The sequence below is a fragment of the Mesoplodon bidens genome (assembly GCF_964165515.1).
Source record: "Mesoplodon bidens genome assembly, chromosome: 13".
Taxonomy (NCBI): domain Eukaryota; kingdom Metazoa; phylum Chordata; class Mammalia; order Artiodactyla; family Ziphiidae; genus Mesoplodon; species Mesoplodon bidens.
This window is the reverse complement of record NC_138169.1, coordinates 19,009,048-19,028,238: the sequence shown is the minus strand read 5'-3', so window position 1 is coordinate 19,028,238 and position 19,191 is coordinate 19,009,048. Positions and strand designations below refer to the sequence as shown.

Sequence of the window (19,191 nt, the reverse complement as noted above, 5' to 3'; positions counted from 1 at the left end):
TCCATATATCAATAACGTCTCTCCAGATGGTCACCTGTACCTGGAAGGGGAAAATGGAGGTGTCCTCAAGAAAAACTGGGGGCAGGGATGCAGAGAGGGCCCCTCTGAAGAGGTGACATTCAAGCTGAGACGTAAAGGATGAGAAGATGCCAGTCACGCAGACATCTGGGAAGAGGATACCAGGCAGAGGAATAGCAAGTGCAAAGGTCCTGGGGCAGGAGCATGTGAGGAAGAAAGAACAAGAAGTCTCATGGGGCCGGAGCAGAGTGCAAATGAGAGGTGACGGCTTTCCTGCACTCATTCAGCCAACACGTTTGTCAACAGGTGATATGGGGGTCCAAGCAGGGCAGGAGTCGTGTTCCAGGAGCTTCAGCAGGTGGAATTAGGTACCCCACTGTCCTACAGATTCATTTGTATCCACTGATGTGCTGAGGGGCCACTGAAACTCTGGGGGAAATCCCTTGAAGCCTGTCCCTCAAGGGGGCCTGGAGGCCAGACACAAGACAGAACAACAGGGGCTCCTGGAAGGACTTCCCCAAGGGAGGGGGCAGCCCAGAAGCAGTGCTGAGACAGGAGAGGACCTTGATTCATCTGCCCATGCTCCGCCCCCCCGCAGGGTTCATGTGCCCGGAAAAGAGACTAGTCTTTGCCCCTTTGGTTCTCCAGTCTCCTGCACTGGACCTGTTCCTCTCTCCTTCCTTCCTAGGAGAACAGTTCCAAGGCTGTCCCCCTGCCAGGCTCAGTGACAGCATCCTTATTTTGCCAGCCTCAGGCATGGGGCACTGGCTCTGCGGGCCCCCCAAGTGGCAAGAGCCTGGGCATCTAGGGCTACAGCCTTCCAGCCACCAAAACGACGCTCAACAACCAAGTTCATGGCTACACAGAGGCCCCTCTGGGTTTCCAGAAACTTCTGAGAAGGGGAGCTCCATGGGGCCCTCACTGCCGAGTGGGAAAAGCAAGGTTTCTCCACCTCAGCACCACTGACATTCGGACAAGACACTTCTTTGCTGTGTGGGGCTGTCCTGTGCACTGCAGGATGTTTAGCAGGGTCCCTGACCACCTGCTAGATGCCAGCAATGTTCCTCCAAGTAGCGACAATCAAAAGTATCTCCAGATATCGCCAGATGTCCCCTGGGGTGGCAAAGTTGCCCCCAGGTGAGGACCACAAGCTCAGAGCCTTCCTGTGTGGGCATTAATAGCTAAAGACCGACGGCTTTACTCACTAGCTGGGGAGACCCGGAACCCCCAGGCTTCCTAAACACTTACGGTTTTGTTCCATACATTGAAAAATATTAGGAAAACATCGAAAGAAGCAAATAAAATTCACCTATAATCCCACACTCGATGGCTAATCTCTCAATAATTTGGTGTATTTCCTTCCAGTCTTTTTTCTGCATTTTATAATCCTAATAGCTATGGTTTATGGAGCACTGACCCCATCCCAGGCATCAGGTAAGGCTTGGCTGAGTGGCAGGTGGGGGTGGGATGTGGAGGGAGGGTTTGGGGAGCCTTCGCCCAGATCAGCTGCCAGATGAACCACCCGCAGGGCTGGCAGTCCCCCCTCCAAAGGGACAAGGGACTGGAGTAAACTTAGCATGCCACCTCCTGACCCCCATTTCCTGTCTACCCTCCTTCCTTCCCTGCACCAGAGCTGAAGTCAGCAGAGTCTGGTTTCTTAGCAGTGCGACCTGCTAGAGCCAACGGTCCAGCTTTCTGAACCTCAGCTTCCATAGAAGTAAAGTGGGATAATAATTGTCTCAACATCACAGGTTGTTGTGAGGCCTGAATACGATCAGGCAGATAAAGCATTTGGCGTGGGGCTGGGCATGGACTCAGTGCCCAGTAAATTCCAGCTCCTTGTCCCAGCCATCTCTCTCTGTCCTGGGTTCCAGCTCTGCTGTGTCATTGCTCTCTGCAAGCTGGGTTCGGCTTTGTCACTCTCCCGAGTCCCAATGCCTTCCCTCAGCTACCAGGAGCCACAAAGGGTGACTGACGGGGGACTTCCAGATGCCAGGACAGGTCTGCAGGGGTGGGAGTTTGGGGCATGGGATTCTCCCAGATCCCCGCTGTGATCTCAAGGATAGTAACTTAGTGGTAAGAACGTGGCTTTCTAATACAGGTCTGGGTTCCAATCTCAGATCCTCATGTAAGACCTGGGACAGGTGACTTCACCTCTCTGAGCCTCAGTTTCCTCTTCTGTAAAATGGGGAGAATCCTAGTTCCTCCTTCCTAGGCTGTTTGAGGGGACCCATGGAGATGTGGCAGATTCTCATGCTCAGTGGACGGATGGGGAGATTCAGGGGGTGATGTTCAAGGGCAAGGGGAGGTCTGGACAAGGGGAAGGACACACTGGCAGCCTATACCAGTTTCTGAGAGCCAGCTGTCAAATTTTCAGAATTTTGTGAGTCAGTTGTTTCACAGTTAAATTACATTATATTAAAAACCAAGGTCCTCAATACTCAAAACTCATCACTTCTTCATGATTTTACTACATCCTACTATTACCTACCCTGTTGGCATTATTTACCTTTTTGTATCATCTACCATATAAATGGTTGGTTTCTCAAAAGCAGCCATGAGAGCATTTACAGCAGGAAATTGGCAAGCACTGCAAATCATACCTTGGGCACCAATCCACCCGAGGAGCCAGTTGTTAAATATATACCAGCACTCCACTGGGTTTGGAGCCTCGTCCTGTTTGAACCATCCCTCCTTCATCCTCAGAGACTGGACCAACGGAGCTCCAGGCTGCCATTGGCTCCAAGAGCTGGTGTCGGGCGCCCCCTGGTGGCTGCTCCAAGCACCCACCATCCCTGCTGCTGACAAATCCTGCACCTTGAAGAGAGGGCGGCAGAGGGGTGGTCCTCTTCCACTAGAGACGGAGAACCGACGTCCTGGAGCAGAGGCGCTCCGGGAGCCCACAGGGGAACGCGGAGACCTGCTCCCTGCCCAGGTGGACGGGGAAGCAAGACCCCAGAGGGACTGCCCAAATGTGCCCCCAAGTCCTTCAGCCTCTGGGTCCCTACCGCCGTGATGTGGAGCTCCCCCCCGACTTTTCTGATCACCGCCAAAGGCGAAGTGAACTCCTGTTGTTCCCTTAGGAACCGGCCTTCTGCAGGGTCAGCCGTTCCCGCCCACGGTAGATAACCCTCTCCACCAGCGCCCCTGCCAAAGCACCTTGAACACAACTTCCTGTGTATCACACTTGTTCTAGAGGTTCAGGGGTGGGGTGGGGTAGGGTAGAAGCAGACAATTCTCCACTTATCCCTGATCTGTCCCCCACGGCCCTGATGCTTTTCGTGTTCCTACTGCCTTTCCCCAGTCTCTCCTGGTTCCCCAAACCTGCCTCTCCGAGCTGCAGCCAATACCTCTCAGATTCAACATTTTCTCTGAACTCTCTCTGCAGGTTATGCCCTGGAGTGGAGGGGTCCTGCATTCCCAAAGAGGCCCCTGGAGGTATTTTTCTAGAAGAGAAAAAGTCCCCTGAGATGAATGTATTAGAAGGTAGAAATGTGTGTGTGTGTGTGTGTGTGTGTGTGTGTATTGTCCTTCTCCCTGTACAAAAATGACTAAAAGGCATTGGGAAGCAAAAATCAAGAGTTTGAATCCCAGCTCAACCACTGTCAGGAAGTAAGCCAGGCTCTTCACTTCTCTTAAGCCTTTGGCTTCCTGATCTGACCCTCAGTGTCCACGTGGGTTTCAGTGCTTAAATAGGGCCACCCACTGTCCTGATTGCTGGAGCTGAAAGTCTTATATTCCATAATATAGGACTTTCAGTGCTAAAATCAGGGCAGTCTCAAACAAACCGGGACATCTGGTCACTCTACACTTAAGTCGGGGACAAGCTAACTTATAGAGCCTAACCCAGCCTGCTGCCTGTTTGTAAACAAAGTTTCAATAGAATTCAGCCAAACCCATTCATTTATGACACAGAGTCCATCGCTGCATTCATGCCATGACGACAGGGTCGAGAAGTTGCAACAGAGACCACGCAGCCCGCCAAACCTGAGATATTTATGGTCTGGCCCTTTAAGAAAAAGTTTACTGGCCCCCAACTCTACATGACAAGTGGTCAGTTGTAGGAAGGCCTTGGAGGGTGTAGCCAGGCTCCCCCTGTGAGGAGGGGCCGCTGGGTGTTAACGGGAGATGGGCCCCATGTGGAACAGAGGGGTCAGGGTGGGCTTCTGGGGAGGATGGCACTGATGTTTAGAGGGGTATCTGGCTGAGATCTGGTGGGGGGGAACCAAATTCTGTAGGCTTGAACTGGGTCACAGGAGGCGCTGAAAAAAGTGGTTCCCGAGGCCAGCACCCTCTGCCCTCCAACAGCCTGAACCCCGCCTCCCAGCTGCCCAAGGGTACAGCAAGATGCCCCCTGAAGTAACCGCAACAGCCCGTGCAGGGGTCTTCCTGAGGGGCCTGGGGCTGGGCGTGAACAGCAAAGGACCAACTCCCCACCTGAAGGAGGCACCTTGGTACCTTGAAGCATTCGTTCAGCCATCGCTTGTTTACCAAACATTTACTGAGTGTCTGCTCTCCCGCGCCCCGAGCTGGGCCCTGGGAGACTTCGGTGAACAAGGCAGAGCCCACCCTAAAACAAGGCCACAGAGGGAGGCGAGGGAGGGCGGGACGGGGGTCACTCTGTCACCAGATGGAAGTTCATTTGTCCACAAAGTCCCAAAGAAGCCCGTAGTCTTGGGTTTTCCAAGCCTGCCCAGCCCTCACCCTGGGCTCCTGGGAGAGATACCCCAAACGGGGAGTGACAGGAAATGAACTCAGGAATGGCGTACTCCCCCCCAAAAGTGCCCCCTTCCTGTGCAGAGACCATGGCCACCAGAAGAAAGTGGCAGTGGGGGTGTGGGCAGGGAACCCTGAGTCCTCCTGGGCACATGGGGGTGAGATTCCAGCAGCCGTAGGAGGCATTAGAGGGGGCCAAGAACACATGGGAGAAAAAAAAAAAAAAAAGAACACATGGGAGGCAGGGAGGTGGAGGCGGCCTCTCCAGCCTCCACTGGGGGCTCCGTTTGCCAGGCCTGCTTTGGTGCCTGGACCTTGGCTGCTCTCAGTCCTGTGTAGGGCGGCCAGGGTTCCCACCCTAAACATTCCCATCCCCAGGGGGGCTCCAAGGAAGCCTGGACCCATGGCATAGAGCCTGGGTATGGGTGGTGGCCCAGCAGGCTGTGGAGGCCGCTTGGGGGGCTGTCCTGCTCAGGCAGCCGGGCCGGGAGCTAAGGGAGGAAGCTGTGCAGGGTGAGGTCATCCCCCTCGCGGTCCTCCCCAGACCCCGCCTTCAGGCCCTGGCTCTTGGCCTTGGGCAGGCCCCCGTTGGCCATGGCAGGTGGCCCCTCGCCCCCCTCGGGCAGCAGGGACGAGATGCAGACCATCTCGGTGGGGGAGTAATTGCGCACGGGGTACAGGTGGTTCTTGCGGGACAGGCGGATGGCCAGCACCACGGTGCATACGAGGAAGATGGTGGCCACCAGGGCCAGGATGAGGATGGCCAGCAGACACTGCTTCACCGAGCTGGGGTCAAGCAGGCCCTCTGTGGGGCTTGGGGCCATGGAGCTCCGGGGGAAAAGACTCTGACCATTTTTCCATTTGTAGATCAATTTATCAGATGAATTGCCAACTGCCACAATGGTGCTCTTGGGAGGATCAGAGGGCACAGCAAGGGCTGTGGTTAGGCCCCTTGTGGTAGCAGGTCTTGTGGGCAGGGTCTTCACAGTGGCTGGATCTGTGGGCAGGGCCCCTGTGGTAGTGGGCTCCATGGAAAGAACTGCTGTGGCGGCCAGTTCAGTGGGTAGAGCCTCTATGACTGTGGGTTCCATGAACAGGGCCTCTGTGGCAGTGGATTCTGTGGACAGGGGCTCTGTGGCAGTGAGTTCTGTGGACAGAGCCTCCGTGCCAGTGGGTTCTGTGGACAGGGCCTCCGTGGCAGTGGGTTCTGTGGACAGGGCCTCCGTGGCAGTGGGTTCCGTGGACAGGGCCTCTGTGGCAGTGGGTTCTGTGGTCAGGGGCTCTGGGGACAGGGTCTCTGTGGCAGTGGGTTCTGTGGTCAGGGCCTCCGTGGCAGTGGATTCTGTGGATAGGGCCTCTGTGGCAGTGGGTTCTGTGGACAGGGCCCCTGTGGACAGGGCCTCCATGGCTGTGCGTTCTGTGGCTGGTGCCATTGTGCTTGCTGGCTCCGTGGGCAGGGTCTCTGTGGACAGAGCCTCTGTGGCTGCAGGTTCTGTGGCCAGTGCCACTCTGCCTGCTGGCCCTGTGGACAGGGCCTCCACTGCAGCTGATTCTGTAGATGGATCCTCCATGACGGGAGGGATTACAGTGGCTGGTTCTTTGGTCAGAGTGACCCGTATGACCAGTTCCATGCTCAGATTCCCAGTGGCTGCCCCTCCTGCATCCAGGACAGCAGGGTCCCTTGTGGCCACCTCCAGAGTGATTGGCTCAGGTGTTAAAGGCCCTGCAGACTCTCTCTGCTCCAATGTTCCCATCACAGGCAGAAGCTTGGGGGCCTCGGTGCTATAGTTAAGCATTTCTGGAGGGTCCGTCTGCATGTCATAGTCATATATGTCGGAGTCGTCCTCATCCACTTCTCTCCGGCCGCGGACAAGCAGGGGGCCTGGGGCCTCCTCGGCTCCATCCTCCCAGGTCTCCCACAGCTGGAGGCTGCTGCCAGGGCCCAGCAGGGCCAGAAGCAGTAGGAGTTTCAGAAACATGGCACCTGGAGGGGGATACGGACAGAGGGATGTCAGGATAGCTGTACCCCTGAACCTGCCAAGCACCCTCAACGGCCACAGCTGGGAGCTCATCTGGCCTGGGGCATCCTTGTGATCCAGCACATGCCTGGTGCACAGAAGACCCTCAGCAAATAGCAGCTATTATTACTTGTCAACATCAATGAATCCATCTGGCGGGTAGCCCTTTAACTCCCTCTACATGGTGCATAGAAATGTGTTTGCCTCCTTATTCTTTTTTATTAAAACTTTTTATCTGTGGGCAAGACAATCTATTGGGGTGCAGAAAGATAATATTAGATCTTCTAGTTATATTAACTTTTATGTCACTTCTTAATTTCTATTTTTGTATACATTTATAATATATCATGGATGCAGTGGTACTTTATACAATTACTAAAGAGATCAATGTTCCTATATTGTCCACTGATGGGGTCTGTGAGCAAGAGTTTGGTGGCTGCAGGTTTGCAGGATAAAGCTGTTCATTTGGCCCTTTGAGGCTTCTCAGAGTCTGATCCTGACTCCTCTCTCCACATCGTTCTGTTCCACTTTCCCTTATCTTGGCTCCCATCCCACACAGCCCTGTCCTGTCCCTCAGATTCTCAGATTTCTCATCCTTTATTGGTGTCTTGCCTTGGCCCAGTTCCCTTTGGCCGGGTTCTCACTTACATGATGGGAATGACAGCACCTATGCAGAGACTATTGTGAGGATAACATGAGGTGGGATCTGCAAAGCCCTCAGCACTTTGCTCCCATCTCCAGCTCCCACCAAGGGCAGCTACTTCAGTTCTTGCAGTAAATCTATCCCATAAGTCCTCAAGGACCCAGAGCCATCAACTGCTCTATCTGGGGCCAGGAGATAAACTCACATCTTTTCTGAAGAGGCTATCCTCAGCAAGTTGACAGTCATCTCATTTGCCTGTGAGTAGGGAGGGCCACTGTCCATCCTGGTATCACCCCTCAGTCTCCCGAACAGGTAGCCAGAAAGGGCAGTGCCTCTCCCTTTGGACATCTCATTGATCTTTCTACTTGGCCTTGTGAATGCTCATGCCTTCTGGATTTCCCTCTCTCCCCTTACACTCCCCTGGCACTGGCTGGTATCTGTGGGATTCAAAATCTTGCAGCTGAGACTCCTGTGGTGACCAACAGCTGTGTCCTGGGGCAGGATGCATATATCACTCGATTCCCTGACATAGCACCCTTCAGCAATATGCAGTCCCAGGCACAGCGTCTGGGGCAGAGCCTGGATAATTTCCAGTACCTTTCCTTGTTTGTTTTCTTAATTGGAGTATAGTTGATTTAAATGTTGTGTTAGTTTCAGGTGTACAGCAAGGTGATTCAGGTATACATATATTGATACATATATCTATTCTTTTTCAAATTCTTTTCCATTTATTCAATACCTTTCCTTGCACTTCATGTAATTCGGGGCAGAGAGCAATTGTTCATCATTCTTTGAGTGACTGTAACTCACTCACAGATCCCTCAGCTTCTAGGCTCAATCCAACCTCTCACGTTAGTTAGAATTATGATGGTTTCTAAAATGCCAGTCTGATTTTATCTTAAAATCATTTCTTAAACCAATCTTGATGATATTTGCACCAGACACATCTGGCTCTCACAGTTGTCCTCACTTTACTGAGGAGGGATGAGGCTCAGAGAGGTAGAGCAACTTGCCCAAAGCCACACAGCTGCCGAGCGGCAGAGATCAGATTCAAAGCCAGCGAGGACTCAGGAAGGCTTTGTGGAGAGACCTGATCTAGTTGGAGGGGCAGAAGGAGCAAAGGCTTGGAAAACAGCTTAGCTTGATGGGTTTGTGGCTGCTACTGGGGACCCAGCTGGGGAATGGAGGGCAAAGTAAGACTAAGGAGGACCTTGAAGGCCATATCATCCAGAAGGGTCAGCCCCCTCTGTACTGGGTGCTATGAAGGGCACAAGATTGAGGGCACAGATTGTGGGGTCTAACAAAATGATGTTCAGGTCCCAGCTCTGTCCATTACAAGAGGAATGACTTTGACCCAGATCTTTGCCTTTCTGAGCCTCAGTTTTATCTGTAAAATGGGAACAACAAACACTACCCATCTCACAGGGCTGTTGGGAGAATGCAATGAGATGAGGGATTCAAAAGTTCCAGGCTCACAGTAGGTGCTTAATAAGTGTGTTATACACACACACACACACACGCACACACACTCTTTGCCTCTGAACTTGCCTTTGGGAGGTAGACTGTTTTGCACAGGGGGTCGAGTTCCTTCTTGGGGGAAGAGAATATGGCCTAACCTTGCCCCACTTTCCTGCAGGTGGGGGACTTTAGGAATAAGCCACCAGCTCTGGGACATATTTCGTAACTATGAAGACTCACACCCACCCCCCCCACTTGGGCAGTTCTCGGTTCCTGGAAGGCAGAGCCCTCAGTCACTTCCTGGAAGCAGAGAGGGAGAAACAAAAACAAAAGACGCAACCCACCAGTTCCTGTGTCGGGGAGGTAACTAGGCGAGTCACGGAGGCTGGGAGGGTACTATGGAAGGGACCAGGTTGTGTTCCCCAATGTGGGCTCTCCCCATGCACCCATCCCCACAGTCCCCTGCACACAGAGGCAGCCTGGGATGGAGGAGAGACCACTTAGCCGCTGTGTAACCTGAGCAGATCGCTTCACCAAGTCTGAGCCTCAGTTTCCTCATCTGTAAAATGGGCGATACCATCTCAAAGATGAGAATGGAATGATGCTGCAGGGAAGATCCCCAGATGCTGGCATCCAGCAGGGGGCGCTGTGGACAGAGGCGCAGAGGAGAGGGGGGCCTCCAACTCAGGGAGAGTACAGCGATGGCGACCTCCCTACCTCCCTACATTAGGGAAGCAGTTAGGGAAGCTGCAAAGACCTGTGTGAGAGCAGAGACCTCCCCTCCTGCTTGGGATGCAACCGTGAGCACTGGGAAAACCGGCATCTCCCTGCCTGGGCCTGTCTAAGGCGACCAGCTTATCCCAGACATCCGCAGTGTTAGCACTGAAAATCCCTCGTCCCAGTCAGTCTCAGGCAATCCAGGTGCCTAGTACCTGCCATACTGTGGGCTTCAAGGGGAAGGGACCAGGGACACAGCAGCCTCTAGCCAGGCCGTGGCTGGGCAGGCTTCAGCCCATGTGACTGAAACCCACATGGCTCCCAGAGGCTCTGTGGCTCCACAGAGCCACGCAGGTAACAAGGAGAGGAGCAGAGTGTAAGCGCTGTGTACGGCAGGTAGGATAATCACTTCAAGCTCTGCTAAGACACATTTATGATGCGTTATAAAACCCCCACTGCGGATGGATCATTTCATCATCTCATCATCTGCGGGCCTCATTCATCTTCACTCCAGCACTGGCTGCTATGGTTCCCATTACACAGATTAGGGAAGCAAGGCTCAGGGCGGTGAAGTCACTTCCTTCAGGCCCCACCTTTCACCTCTTCTCTCCTCTGATGGCAGGAAAACAGTCACTTACCACAGGAGTGGGTTGGGCAGGGCTCAGAGAGAGGGGCAAGGAGATGCCACATCCTATCTTTCTTGTTGCTTGCTTAACGGAGGAGGTCAGACACTGCCCGTTTCGTCTTCACCCGAAACCAGGGTGCTTCTGCCCCAAGCCCCACCCAGGCTGTGTGGAGGAGCGAGCTGCCAGGGGCCACACCCCAGCTCTGGAGACCGCGCCACATGGCTGCCCTGGACCACTCAGGAAAGGTGCTTGTAGGACTCAAGAAGCTTGGGACCTCCCATTTGGAATCCTGAATCCCAGGAGTCCCAGCGTTCAAGAGCTTGAAATCTCAGGATCCAAAAGACTGAGCGTCTCAGGGTGTGGGTTGAGCAGCCTCGAGAGAGGGGATCCAGCGGAGGCCCAGGTGTCCCCCCAGATCGCAGCACAGGTCTGAGTCCTGCTGCACTGGACATGTAACCCAGCAGGACCCTGTGGGGCCTTCCCAGGACAGACCCCTCCCCCATCTCCTCTGCTTTAGCTCCTTCCTGAAGTACCTAGATAACAGTATCTGATGCACATTTCCTGAGTTGTTTTACAGATGCTAAAACCCCCACCAGATGGAAGGAATTAACTACTTGATGACCCCAGACCTGGCGCATGAGGATTGATAATGTTAACCCCTGTGACGCCACCCTGTTACCTCACCATCAACCAATCAGGGAATTGTGCACGAGCTGATCACAGTCCCTGGAACTCCCCTCCCTCACCTGGCGTTTAAAACTGCTTTGCTAAAGCTCATCGGGGAGTTTGGGCTTTTTGAGCGCTAGCTGTCCTGGACTCCTTGTCTGGCGCCCTGCAATAAACACTGCACTTTCCTTCACCACAACATGGTGTCAGTAGATTGGCTTTACTGCACACAAGCGAGCAGACCCCAGTTTTGGTTTAGTAACAGACAGGACCTGGCCCAGCTCAGGATCAAATCCAGTAACAAACCAGATCCAGTCCCAGCTCTGTCGCTTACAAGCTGTGTGATCTTGGGCAACTGAACACACCTCTCTGAGCCACAGGTTCTTCACTTGGAGCACAAGATACCAGTAGCGCCTACACTTTGTGGGATTGTTATGTGTTGAAGCGAGCTGATCCAGGTTGAGCGTTTAGCGCAAAGTAAGTGCTCAATAAAGGCCAGGTGTTGTCATTGTCATTCTGCATGTAAGGCCACATCCCTGAAAAATCTACAACCCTGGGACAGCTTTGACACACTTCTGACCTTGTCAGTCAGAGACAGCTGGGGCCAGGAGCCCCAGAAACCTGTCTCCACAGTAAGTCCTGGGTGCCATACACAGCTTTGGCCTCCTCTGGTTTGTGTATCAAGTGTAGACAATGTGCTGGACACTGTTCTGAGAGCTCTGCATGAACTATTAGCTCACTTGGGCCCCACAGCCTCCTCGTATTAACCCCACATGAAAGATGGGGAAACTGAGGTCCACTTGGTGCTTAAAGTCACATGGCCAGTAAGAGAAGGAGCAGGAACTTAAACCTGGTTGGTCTTGCTCCAGAGCCCACCTCATAGTCACAGCTCTGTACCACCTGTGAACATGACCTGGCCATTCTCCGGAGCCGAAGCAAATGCTGCCTCCTCCAAGAAGCCTTCCCAGATTGCCCAGGCATCATTAGTCCGGTTGTTTAAACCTGTTTTTAAAAATGTTTGTTTACTTTCAAAACATTCACTCCCATCAGCTCATAAACACTAAGAGGACAGGAACCACAGACACCTTACGGCTCACGCTACACACCCAGGGCTTAGCAGACAGGCAGGTGCTTGGTGGGCGCTGCGACATTGGCCCACTGGAGCACAGGCACTGTGGCTGCTCTACTGCCCCCACCAGACCACAAGTCTCCACAGGATCCCTGGCCCTCACAGGCCTGGCGTCCTGGGGGCTCATTAAAGGCGAGTTGCAGGAGTGGACACAGGAGTGAGGCAGGGAAACAGGCATACAGCTGCACAGCACGTGCCATCTGCAGGATTCTGGCCTCACATTTGGCATCCTGCACTTCCCAACCTTTTCTAATCAATTACCCCAGCCCCATCAAGGAGCCTTTCCGGACATTACTTTCCCTAATTACCACCCGCCCCCATGAAATTTTAATACTGCAGATATATCTGTTGAATGTTCTGTGACCCTTTACAGGGACACAAACCATAGTGATAGCTAAGATTTCTTTTGCCTTCCCTCCCACCCTCCAAATAACCCAACTCTCAACTGTCGTACCCAAATTTGCTGGCCTGGTACAGAGGAAGTGAGGTCCTTTCACAAATGAATTCACTGAGACTTACACCTGGTTTTAGTATAACGACTGACAATTTTCAGAGGATATCTGTCTGTCTGTAGACAGAGGGACCAACACACAGACACACACCAGCCATCTGTAACAGAGAAGAACAAACCTGACTCCATCTTGTATTTCTGTCTTTAAAAGATGGGGAATGTTTCAACTATCCCTAAAGAAAGTTCTCTGGGGTGCATGTTGGATAAGTGGTCTGATTACAGCTATGAACCCATGAGTAAGAGGAAGATGATATTTTATTGTAACAGTGTGTGGCCACAGTACCTGTTAGGATCTAAGGAATGGTGGCCTTTGAATGGCTCTCTAAATTACAATACGATCCTGAAATTAGAGCTATTCTGCGAAGAAGCAGGGGAGAATGATAAAATCCCCTGCATGCAAGCATTTGTGTTATTACATCAGGATGAGAAAAAGTCAGACAGTTGTCGCCTTACGGTATAAAGGCTTGAAAAGAAACCCAAGGCAAGAGCTGTCACACAGGAAGAAAAGGAAGGGAACAAGAATGAGGATACATTGCTCCAAACCTTAAACGCTCCCCTGGCTGAGCTGGGTCCCAGCCACTCCAGCCACTATGCCAGTACCTCCACCTCTTCCACTGCCTCCCATTCTTCTTGCTCCAGCCCCAATTCCCAACCCTGGGGCTCAGGTAGTGGTCAGACTGGCTCCCTCTCCTTATAGGGATCAATTATTTTCCTGGGCACAGGGACCTTGTCTGGTATCACCATCTAAGACCCAACAGGGCACCCAATTTGGACTGGGAGCCATCCCAGAGCATGGCAATTATCCCATAGGGTGCATAAATGAAAATGGCCAGCTGGCTGGGTGTCTATGGATGCACAGTCCCTTGTCAACCTTGGACTTGTTTAATTGGACAATCCTCCTTATAGGGAGAGTCCCTTCCGAATGACAGAATTGTTTGCTTCCATTTTTGCCACCCATCACCCTTCCTGGACAGACATACACGTTCTTCTCAACATGATCCTTACAGGAGATGAAAGGAGAATGGTCACTGATAAGGCCAGGGAAGAAGCGTACCAGCTCCACTTAATGGACCCAAATGGTACACCCAAAGCCCACCTGGCAGCACCCACAGTTGAACCAAATTGGGATCCTCAGTGAGGCAGCAATGCCCTTATTAGAGCATTGCCCTAAGTGCATCTTGGCAGGGCTTCGAAAAGGGGTCCTAAAACAAAAGAGTTTGAAAATATTCAAGAAATTCAGCACAAATCGAATGAAGACCACTCTGAATTTTTTGAAAGGATTTATCAGACCTACAGACATTATACTGATGCCAATCCCAAGGGCCCTAAAAATACTAGAAAGGTAAACATGAACTTTATCGGCCAAAGTGCCCCAGATATCAGGAGAAAGTTACAAACATTAGATGGTACATTTGGAATGAGTCTTTCTCAGTTGGTAGACTTTGCTTTTAAGGTATTCAACAGCAGAGAACACAAACAGAAAAAGAAGGCACAAGGTGAAATGTACTTTTCTAACTGTTGCATTGGATTCCTGGAAGACAGGAGGCTCTGAGAAAGAGAAGCCAGCACTAGGTAAAGAACAATGCACTTACTGTAAAGAGAAAGGACACTGAGAAAGAGAATGCCTGAAATTAAAGAACAAGAGGGTTAAAGACATGGAAGCAATGTAAATGTCCAACAACAGACGAATAGGTAAAGAAGATGTGGTACATACACATAATGGAATACTACTCAGCCATAAAAAGAACCAAGCAATACTATTTGCAGCAACATGGATGGAACTATAGATTATCATACTAAGTGAAGTCAGCCAGAGAAGGACAAATATCATATATCATTTATTTGTGGAATCTCAAAAAAAGATACAAAATAACTTATTTACAAAACAGAAATAGACCCACAGACATAGAAAACAGATTTATGGTTACCAAAGGGGAAAGGGGTGGGGGAGGGATAAATTAAGAGTTTGGGATTAACATATTCACACTACTATATATAAAGTAGATAAACAACAAGAACCTATTGTATAGCACAGGGAACTATACTCACTAATTTGTAATAACATATAAGGGAAAAGAGTCTGAAAAAGAATAGATATAAATATATGTATAACTGAATCACTGTGTTGTATACCTGAAACTAACACAACATTGTAAATCAACTATACTTCAATTAAAAAAAAATTTTTTTAAAAAGGAGGGCTAAAAAAGGAAAGGAGTGGGGCCTCTCAGATTAGGTAGAGAGGGAAGAATGTTTACATGATGAATGAAGAGGCCCAGGGGCTCCTCTGGATTTATGACACTCAATTCAAATATTCCCACAGGAGCCCTGGGTAAAACTGGCAGTGGGAAGCAAACTGATTGACTTTCTGGTAGACACAGGGGCAACGTATTCCATGCTAAACACTAAGTTGGCACAGAGAACATCCCAGTCTACTCCAGTCACTGGGGTATCAGGGGAAGTACAGAGCCGACCATTTTCAAACCACTGGAGCGTCAATTAGGAAATCTGATATTAAAACGTAGTTTCCAGGCTTCCCTGGTGGCGCAGTGGTTGAGAGTCCGCCTGCCGATGCAGGGGACACTGGTTCGTGCCCCGGTCTGGGAAGATCCCACATGCCGCGGAGCGGCTGAGCCCGTGAGCCATGGCCGCTGAGCCTGCGCGTCCGGAGCCTGTGCTCCGCAACGGGAGAGGCCACAAGAGTGAGAGGCCCGCGTACCGCAAAAACAAACAAACAAACCAAAAACAGTTTCTTGTACATACCTGAATGCCCTATCCCCCACCTGGGCCAAGATTGCCTCTGTAAACTAAATGCTCAAGTGACTTTTTCACCAGGACAACTTGATATCAGAGTCCCACCAGAACATGCTTTAACACCTACAGAGGGCTCTCCTAGAAAACTCAGAAAAACAGACAGAACTTGATCCCCCTGAGGTCTACAGAAAGGTAAGATGAGAAGTGGGGGCTGATGGTGCCCCAGGAAAGGCAAATTATTCCTCAATTTGGATTGCCTAACACCAAAGTGACAATGGGCTTGCTTTTGTCTACAAGTATAACCCAACAGGTATCATATTGATTGTAAACTACTCATTTACCTTGGGATAAGGCCTTGCCAGTTGCCCTGTGACAGATTAGAGCGGCTCCCAGAAGCAAGCTTAAATTAAGCCCTTTTGAAATATTAGATGGTAGGCCATTACAGGTGTCTGCCCAGGCAGGAGAATCTGTAGCCGATAGGTCTGCAGACTTGGACTTGCAAGCCATCAGAAGATCTTAAGCTGCTGTTAAGATCCTACCAGCCTCCTACCAGATAGGTAACAATGACTCTACTCCCCCATTTCACTTGTACTTGTTGGAAAGGAAATGCTTTAATAAAGCGAACTGTGTGGCCAACAGGGGACACATGCAACGACAGCTCAGGGCAGAGCAGCCTAGGTGCCCTCATCCCAAGTGCTGGAGTTTCTATATATGTTCAAGTGCTTGTCTAAGTGTTGTGACAGGGCCATGAAAAGGGGGAGCAGTGTCCTCATAACGCAAACTGCTTATATCCAGCCTAGGACTCGGGAATACTTCCAGTTCCAAGTTGATAAATTCCATTCCACCATCACCCCCTCCTTGCCCCCGTTCAGCAGGAAATAGCCAGAGTGGTCATCACCCCTTATCCCACAAGATTGTGGAATGGACGTTGACAGTAGGGAATTGTAACAGAGAAGAACAAGGCTGACTCCATGTTGGATCTATTCCTTTAGCTCTAACCTTTGTGCTCTGTTGCCTCTGCTTAGTCCTACTGGCTCTGCACCTTTGTAAAAGAATGTCACCTATAGCTTGAAATATTCCCGGGCTTGACCTTTAAAGGTATAACACTTTTCCACTCTATTAGAGATTAAAAAGTTGCAGAACAGAAAATAACAACTGTCCTGTTGGAGGTTTACAGGAACGTTGCGACCAGAACTATGTGGACAGTTGCAAGAACAAAGGATTCCAGCACCAAGAAGTTTGCAACAACCAGCCACACCCCCTCCCCTTTTAGTATACAAGAAGCCTGAATTCTAACTCAGGTAAGAAGGTTCTTTGGGACACTAGTGGGCCATCTTCTCGGTCTGCTGGCTTTCCAGATAAAGTTGCTATTCCTTGCTCCAACACCTTGTCTCTTGATTTAGTGGCCTGTCCTGCAGCAAGAAGTACAACAGGTAACAATCAAATTTCCTTCTAGCCAGAGGCCACCCCCACTGTCTTCCTGCTCCAGCTCAGCAAAGGAGACTGAGAGACAGAGGCCTTGGGTCTTTGTGGGCTCCATGAGGGTCCTGCGGCCAGATGGGGCCACCACAAGTCCAAGCTCGGCCACCTCCCAGCCATGCTGCCATGGGCTGCTGCTTCCCCGCTCTGAGCCTTGGTTTTCTCATTTGTAAAAAGGGGGCAGGGTTCTCAGATGATTCCCCGGCCCCTCTGAAGGCCTAGGTTCCCAGGGAGTGCTCAGCCTGGCATCCCAGCCCATTGCATTGAGTTTCAATCTCCCCTGTCTGCCGGCCAAGCCCAGTGAGGGAGGCATCTACCACGTAGGGTGTGGCCTGCCCGGAGGCTGGGGAGCCACCTCCTGAGGAAAAAAGAATTCTAGGAGACCAGAGCCTGCCGGCCCTGATCCTTGCCTATGGGTGTGTGTGTGTGTGTGTGTGTGTGTGTGTGTGTGTGTGTGTGTGTGTGTGTGTGTGTGTGTGTGTGTGTGTGTAAGGGGACACTGCTTTAGCTACGAGCCCCCCACCATTGTCTTTTATGCCCCTAAAGCACCCCAGATACAAAAGTAATGAGTATTCTAATCATTATTATTTTCTCCTTTGCTAGCAGTAGTATCTTAATACTAATATTTTAATAATTTGCTGTGGACAAGCATCACTTTCTCAATCCTATAAGAATGTGAAGAACACACTTTGGAAACACTACTTTTTTTTTTTTTTTTTTTGCAGTACGCGGGCCTCTCACTGCTGTGGCCTCTCCCGTTGCGGAGCACAGGCTCCGGACGCGCAGGCTCAGCGGCCATGGCTCACGGGTCCAGCCGCTCCGCGGCATGTGGGATCCTCCCGGACCGGGGCACGAACCCGTGTCCCCTGCATCGGCAGGCGGACTCTCAACCACTGCGCCACCAGGGAAGCCCTGGAAACACTATTTTTATGGATCCATAGCCTGAGCAAATCCCTTCACCTCTCATGAAAGGAGTAGGAGGATGATTTTTAGGGACATGCTCCTGATTTCCCCAGTTTTTTGAATTCAGAGTAGCCCCCAAGCCGACAGCTGCTGGCAAACCTGACAGGAAAGGCAGAGTGGAAGTGAGGGGAGCAGGATCCGGAAGAGACAGCAGAATAAGGCTACCAACTCCAGGCAGACCTCAATCCCGAGTGCCCAGGGCTTTGGGGTGTCCTTTCCAGGGGCTGCAGCTCAGGCTCTGCCCGGGGCTCCCCCCCAACCCGCCCTTGGCTGTCAGGCAGGCCCGCTGGTCCCCGGAGACCCTGCCACCCAGCCACTCCCTGTGGTTTTTGCAAGCTGGCACTTACCGTGCTCAGCAGAGCATGAGATGGCTGCCTCGTGGGCCCAGGAGAAGCGGCGTCTCTGCTTTAGCGATAAGGACCCAGCCCGTGCTGCCAAGCACGGCTGTGGCACCTCTGCCGTGGTCTCAGACCGCTCCAACCCCCAACGGCCGTGTGTAAAAGAAGGAAGCAAAAGTGTGGTTACTCAAGGCCACGTGACGGCCCACACCTCCTTGTTTGTTGCAGCTCTGGGGACGTTGATCAAGCTTGGGTGGGTAGTAGGAGAAAGGGCTCTGCTGAGCCCAAGGTCACTCTTGGGTTCCTGTAACCACGGAAACACCTAGAACCACATGGAAACTTACAGGGGAGGGGTAGTTGGTAGGGGAGGGGGGCGGCCCAAGCTGAGAAATGCCGCAGCACTACTCCACGGGGATGGAGTGTGGAGGTGAGAGGGCACCCGTCCTGGAAGGGAGGGAGTGACCAGATGCAAAGGAGGATGGTGGGGAAGCCAGCAAGTAAACAAGTAAACAGACCGTTAGGACACAGTGTATGTAGTCAGGTCACCCCGGGGTGAACCAGGGAGGGGCCCCTAACCCACCCTGGGTCGGCGGGGAGTTGTCAGGAGACTCTTCCAAGGAGAAGTGGCCCTTGAGCTGACAAGTAGGGCTGGGCGGGCAGCCCAGGGGGAAAGCAGCGGCCCAAGGAGAACACAGAGCAGAAGCCAAGGCTGGGAGGCCTGAGAACGCACAGACTCTCAAGGACTCTCAAGGAAGCCAAGGAGGAAGAGCTGTCTCCCAGGGTCTGGCCAGTGGCTTTGTACAAGGTGTGGCTCAGGACACATGCAGAGAGAGGTTCACATCCTGCCTTGCACACAGGTTGTTTTAAACTGAAAATCAGACAGAACCTTGATCACTTTAGGAAGCTACAGCTGGAAGGGGCCCAAAACTCAGTCTGTACAGACAGGGAAACTGAAGTCCCCAAAGAGGAAGGGAGACCCTCAGAGCTTCCCGCTCCTCCCCAGCAGGTGGGGGAAGAGCCAGCCCTCAGGGGCAGGGGCTGAGAAACTCTGAAAGCCTTACCCAGGAGAGGAAGGCCACTCCTCTCATCTCCGATCATAAGCATTCCAGGTACGTCTCTTCTAGCCTGGGTTCAAAAGCACTTTGGGGGCGGGAC

General features: G+C 51.8%; 1 protein-coding gene across 2 annotated transcripts; it reads right to left on the bottom strand.

Annotated features, from left to right (window-relative positions):
• Window positions 1–4,218: 4,218 nt before the first annotated feature.
• On the bottom strand, window positions 4,219–18,684 carry SELPLG (selectin P ligand). 2 transcript variants are annotated; one of them, XM_081252591.1, is made up of 2 exons: window positions 18,046–18,684; window positions 4,219–6,718 (listed from the first exon to the last, which is right to left on the bottom strand). In XM_081252591.1, the coding sequence occupies exon 2, from the start codon at window positions 6,711–6,713 to the stop codon at window positions 5,226–5,228; it is 1,488 nt and encodes a 495-aa protein (XP_081108717.1). In that variant the 5' UTR covers window positions 6,714–6,718; window positions 18,046–18,684; the 3' UTR covers window positions 4,219–5,225. The 2 variants fall into 2 exon arrangements, with proteins under 2 accessions (XP_081108717.1, XP_081108716.1); XM_081252590.1 differs by lacking the exon at window positions 18,046–18,684 and adding an exon at window positions 10,209–10,317.
• Between the last annotated feature and the right edge of the window lie 507 nt (window positions 18,685–19,191).